General features: G+C 39.5%; 1 protein-coding gene across 1 annotated transcript in view; it reads left to right on the forward strand.

The window, feature by feature from the left end:
- LOC107742947 (kalirin-like) overlaps positions 1-5,128 on the forward strand; it is a 48,689-nt gene extending 43,561 nt beyond the window's left edge. The window contains exons 23-26 of the mRNA XM_016556030.1: positions 955-1,033; positions 1,137-1,337; positions 1,857-1,995; positions 3,538-5,128. Of these exons, the coding sequence (XP_016411516.1) occupies positions 955-1,033; positions 1,137-1,337; positions 1,857-1,995; positions 3,538-4,083 (965 nt within the window). The 3' untranslated portion in view covers positions 4,084-5,128. The remainder of the gene's footprint in view (positions 1-954; positions 1,034-1,136; positions 1,338-1,856; positions 1,996-3,537) is intronic.
- The last annotated feature ends 1,243 nt before the right edge of the window (positions 5,129-6,371 follow it).

Below are 6,371 nucleotides of genomic sequence, written 5' to 3' on the forward strand. Positions count from 1 at the left end.
TCTATCTCTCTCATGACTTTAATACTCAAGATTTAACAAAACTATACTTTCTAAATAGCCTACATGTCAAAATTAGTACATCACTACAATATCTTTATAGAAAAATCCTAATACTGAACACTAGTCATGTTTTTCCCTTACAAAAATTAACCATGCTTTTATTATAGTAAAAGTACAGTAACCATGTTTTTTTGTTTGTTTTGGTTTTTTTTGGCAAATGGGTTACCATTTGTATTTATTCTTACTACAAATTTCATGGTTAGTGTAGCAAAAACCATGGTTAATTTGTGGTTACCATGGTTTAACAATAGTAACCATTGTCTTTGGATTTATAGTAAAATCATCGTTAATTTTCGTAAGGGTTGTGTTGTTGTCTGCCCTAGCTCCCCCTAAACCTATTATAAAATCATTATTAAAAATATGTATTTAAATTTTAGATCCGCAAGTAGTTTTAGTATTTATGATTAATAAATAAATAACAGAGCTTGTCACATTGCAATCTCGGATTGACTTCTCAACAAAAGATACATGCAATGCTGCCTTCCATTTTAGCCAAAATAAAGTTGTAGCAAAGTAAACAAAATAACGTCCAGACCTGGTCCTCTCTCATCTTCCACTGTCGTCACTCCTCCTTTTATCCTTCCGGAGCTCCTCCGTGGGACTCGAGACCAGTGAGTGGCGCAGGGGTCACTCATTATCATTAAACTCCTCCGGCCTCGCTCCGCTCCCACGGCTCTCTGCCCCACTCCACTAGTCACAAAAGTATTCTAGAAAGAATATGCTTGGAAAACTATCCTTTTTGGAAAAGTCTTCATGTCAAAAGCGCACCTATGATGCCTATAAAGTATTGTCTATGTAGGCAGCACCAGGTTTTGGAATAGCGCTATAAATAGTGTAATTCATCTGTTCGAAATACATTTCTTATACTCTCCTTTTTTCTTCTCTTTTATGAAGCCTCGACATACGACGGCACTGGAATCCAGTGGAAAGACAACTTTGAATCTGCATTTACAGAATTATGTGAAATTGGACGGTATAGATTATTTTTTTTACTTTTTACTTCTATTAAAATGCAGTCCATCATTCTTCATCCTGTCAGTAACAAACTCCGCTGACTCATATGTTTTCTGTTTTAGGGGTCGTTTCTCAGTGGTGAGGAAGTGTCTCAGTAAATCCAGTAAGAAGGAGGTTGCTGTGAAGTTTGTCAATAAGAAGATGCAGAAGAAAGAGCAGGTGGCCCATGAGGCTGATATCCTGCGTCATGTCCAGCATCCGCAGCTGGTGGCGCTGATTGATACCTATGAGTCTCCCACGGCCTACATGCTGGTTCTTGAGCTGTGAGTAAATCCATTTAAAAAGCAAAGACACTTCCATTGACAGCCCATTTCTCAATTACACAATTATGGGACTAGACGGGGGCACCGCATCATGACGCAATTCCAGGGGCCCTGATTAGAGAGAGGGCCCTATATGGGATTATCTTATGCCTTGATGAACAAAATGAAGAAGAGTCATAAAAATCATGCTTTCTGCAATAATCTAAAAGCCAACAGGAAAAAAAAGCCTATTGACTTTTTTGCTAAAGGAACCAGGATGATGCTCACTTCCAGAATGACCTACAAAATGGCGTCATCCCTGCAGAATTCTATAGAGCGCAGAAGAGCTCCAAGACTCAACATATTCTAAATCTATTCAGTAAATATTCAGTAAAAAAATAAAATTACCAATGAGATTTTAGTCTGTTTTGTTGTATGAAACGGGATGAACATTCTCTTTTTCCGCACACGTACAAACTCAAGTGGAATTTATTTTTAAGAATGACCTGCAATGATATGATCATATTTATGTGTGTTCAGGGTTGAGGATGGGCGTCTGCTGGACTATCTGGTAGCTCACGATGAGCTGATGGAGGAGAAGGTGGCATTCTTCATTAAAGACACTCTGGAAGCTCTGCAGCACCTGCACACATGCAGAGTAGCTCACCTGGACCTCAAGGTAAAACATCATACCACCACATCAGCGTGTGCCAAGATATGTAACAGAGGCCAGCTGGTAAGAGCTGTGTATGGAGAGTAGAACCGGAGGGGTTATAATGGTGCCGTGACCCAAATGGGAGTGAGGTTTAAGGGGGTGAGTGTTACGGAGGCCAGCTGGTAAGAGCTGTGTATGGGGAGTAGAACCTGAGGGGTTACATTGGTGCCGTGACCCGGATGGGATTGAGGTTTAGGGGGGGTGAGTGTTATGGAGCCCAGCTGGTAAGAGCTCTGTATGGGGAGTAGAACCTGAGGGGCTACATTGGTGCCGTGACCCGGATGGGAGTGAGGCTTAGGGGGGTGAGTGTTATGGAACCCAGCTGGTAAGAGCTGTGTATGGGGAGTAGAACCTGAGGGGCTACATTGGTGCCGTGACCCGGATGGGAGTGAGATTTAGAGGGGTGAGTGTTACGGAGGCCAGCTGTGAAGAGCTGTGTATTGGGAGTAGAACCAGAGGGGTTACATTGGTGCCGTGACCCGGATGGGAGTAAGGGTTTAGGGGGGTGAGTGTTACGGAGGCCAGCTAGTAAGAGCTGTGTGGGTAAACCTCACTCCCCTGATTTCAAGAGGCACACTAGCAACTGACGCTAGGTCTTTAGCATCCTTGTTAGCCCACCTCCCATGCCAGAAACACCGGTTCGAATCCCACTCAGAGCGAATGAGGGGAGTAGAACTGAAGGGGGTTACATATACACCAAGATCATTTATTACTATGAATGGGAGAGACTGCAAGACAGAATTTGGTGGATCTAATATAGGTATCCTGAGACTGGCGCTTAGCACTGCACATGTGCATTGGCTGGACCAACCTAAAAAAAAATTTTTTTAATGTTATTTGAGTGTAAGAAATAGCATTTAATAGACAGATAATATCAGATTTCATTACTGATTTGAAATATGCTATTGAAATGTAGGACATTTATGAGATTTCTGTATTTCTCCATTCAAGTAGATAGGAGTTGGTCTTACATGCCTAAAATACTGTAGCTGTCCAGAGGTGTTCTACTGACTTTCTTTGAAAGGGACTTTGATAAAAACCCAACACCCCATCAACCACACAGCAATGTGCTAAAAGGACTCAGAACACCTTAAGAACAACATAGCCTGAAACACCCTGGCAAACATCCACATCACTAGCATTTTAATTTTTGTACAAGCATGCACCCACTACACTCTTAAAAATAAAGGTTATTTATTGGCATCAATTGTTCCACAAAGAACCTTTACCATCCATGGAACCTTTTCATTCCACACAAGGTTCTTTATAGTGGAAAAGGTTCTTTAGACTATTAAAATGTTTTTCACACTCAGAAAAAAATGGTTCTTTTAAGAACTGTTAATTGAAAGGTTCTTTGGAGAACCAAAACTGGTTCTTATATGGCATCGCTGTGAAAACCCCCTTTTGGAACTTTTATTTTTAAGAGTGTTAAGTAGGTGACCACTAAAGAAGAGTTTTGAAACCTAGTGCAGAGTCTTGAGTTTTCAACTCTTTCTCATTCTTCAGCCTGAAAACCTGTTGGTGGACCTCCATGTGCCGGTGCCCTGCGTGAAGCTCTCAGATCTGGGCGATGCTGTACAGGTTTCGGGTCACCGCTACGTGCATCTCCTCCTGGGGAACCCTGAGTTTGCCGCTCCAGAGCTCATCCAGGGCACCCCGGTGTCCCTGTCCACAGACTTGTGGAGTGTAGGGGTGCTGGCCTACGTCATGCTCAGTGGAGTCTCCCCGTTCCTGGACGAGAGCCTGGAGGAGACCTGCGTCAACATCTGCAGGCTGGATTTCTGCTTTCCTGAGGAGTACTTCAGTGACGTTAGCCAGGCCGCCAAAGACTTCATTGTGTCCACGCTTCACCAGGACCCCAGGAAGAGGCCAAGCTCAGCTACATGTCTGCAGCACCCGTGGGTCAGCGCTCATAGTGGAGATTACTCCAAAACACCGCTGGACACTGTCAGACTCGCTGCGTTTATAGACCGACGCAAACAGCTACATGATGTCAGACCTGTGACAAACGTTAAAGGACTGGTCAGCAGCAGTATGGGACACACCTTATGAGACGAGAACGTGGGCTAGAGGAAAGAGGTTCTAGCATGTTACATGCTCTATGTCAACAATAGATGTCATTTACATTATATATCATATCATTAGGAATGTGCACTTACTGTACACAGTGTTTCCTGTAGCGTTTATTGGCCTGCTCCATTATGACTTGTGGCCCGGGGAGTTAATAGATTGAGAAAATACAAGTAAACTGGAATTGCAGGAATTGCAGAGCTAGGAGTAGTAACATCATTGAATGTCATATTAAGGCTTAAGGTGATGTGTTTTAGAGCTTTCAAAGTCCTAAACAGACCAGTAGTTGGGTGTTGTATGTTCAGTTGTATTGCGAGGTTTTACAGGAAAAGTTTAACCAAAAACGAGAATTCTGTCATCACTTACTCGTGCTGTTCCAGATTCATAAGATGTGCTAAAACAAAACAAGTTTTAGTCTTTTCTATTCAATGAAAGTCAAATTTCATGTGTGTTCACATATATTCAAATATGGCACATCAGGTTTGATATCTATGATGCTGAATGGCTTTGGTTGTCTCGTTTATCATAACCAATTGCAACATACCAGTTTGAATATGTGTAAGTGCAAATGTTATTTTAGAGGTCCAATGGGAAGAGAACAGTCAATTCCTCAATTTTATGATACTTTTAGCTCATATTTGGAGCTCAGTATACATCAGTACTCATTTAATTTCAAATTCAATTATGGGTTTGGAGCGACATGAGTAAATGAATGATGACTGAATGTAATACAATGTGGTTGACGATTGGATGTGAAAAGAAATTTAGTGATCCAACATCTTGCAGCAGATATATTTTTCACAGGACCATTAAGATAATTTAAAGAATGTAGAAATAACTGATCATCCACATCTAACCTGTAATGTATTCAGTTTTCATAGTATGGGGTCATGAGTATCATCATTGTCATTAGGCATAATGAGGAATTTGAATGTCTTAAAATGAATTGAATAAAATGTTGTTTTCTTATTTGTCTGAGTTGAAATGACAATAATTTGCAGACTAAAGTTATTATAGTTCAGCACTTATTTACGCTACCATTCAAAAGTCTGGGATCGATAAGATTTTTAAAAGTTTTTTTTTTTTTTTGAAAAGGTCTGTTTTGTTCACCAAGGCTGCATTTATATGATCAAAAATACAGTAAAAAATATTGTGAATTATTATTACAGTTCAAAATAACAGTTTTTTCTTTTAATATATTTTAAAATGTAATTTTTTGAAGCCATTTCTCCAGTCCTTAATGATCTTTCAAAAATCATTCACCTTTGATGCTCATGAAACATTTCTTATTAGCAATGATGTTGAAAACGTGTTGTACTTTTATTTTCAAGACTCTTTGATGAATAGTCTTCACTGTCACTTTGATTAATTTAACGCATCCTCAATGAATAAAAGTAGTAAATCATTTAAAAGATAAGAAAACTCTTACTCAAACAACCTTTTAAATGGTAATTTATTAATTTATAAAATACCCACACGATGTCCAGGAAAAAGCCTTAAACACAATTTCTTGTTTAATTTATTATTTTTAAACACATTGATGTATTGTAGGAATGTCCAGGTATGCCATGTGTTATATGTTTATGTTTGTATAATTGTTCTGTATGTTGAATGTGCCGTCAGAAGTGTAATACGTTAAACTGACACAGCAGCCATGATCAGCTTTGACAGGCCAGACGCACATAGTTCATAAACGCTTGATCAATTGATCAGTGAATACACTCTAAATACACGCCTTTACCATCAATACTGAAAAGGAAGCCTAATAGACAGGTTTAGTGAGGGCCAGTGAATCATTACACATAATGACAACACAGCATGACACACCTGTGAATACTGCATTGGGACAATCGTTACATCTCATGTTTAACCTCATCAGCTCCTGCTGTATAAAGCTTCTGCTCTGCATTAATAACCTTTGTAATATCTGGGCCTAGTTTCATTTCAGCACATCTAAAACAACCAACGTAAAAATATCCCAAACGTGATTCAGTTTCTATTTTAACAGTAGCTGTCACCCAAACTAGATCCTTTGAAAAGCATCTCAGGAGATCTCTGAAAAATAAAGCCAGATCTGCTCTTTACATCTTTACTTCATGCATATACCCCTGCAATAGGATTGTATAGAAGCCTGTGTGTAAAATGTGCAAACAAAAACAGAAATATTGTTTTTCTTGATTCATATGGGCTGTTTGTTTGTTACTGAATGTTTAATAAACTGTGCTTTGTTTTTAGAAAAACTTTCTGTGGAGTTTTCTTGACGTTGTTTA

The sequence above is a fragment of the Sinocyclocheilus rhinocerous genome, unplaced genomic scaffold (genome assembly GCF_001515625.1).
Source record: "Sinocyclocheilus rhinocerous isolate Xijiao unplaced genomic scaffold, SAMN03320098_v1.1 scaffold45, whole genome shotgun sequence".
In the NCBI taxonomy this organism is placed as follows: Eukaryota; Metazoa; Chordata; class Actinopteri; order Cypriniformes; family Cyprinidae; genus Sinocyclocheilus; species Sinocyclocheilus rhinocerous.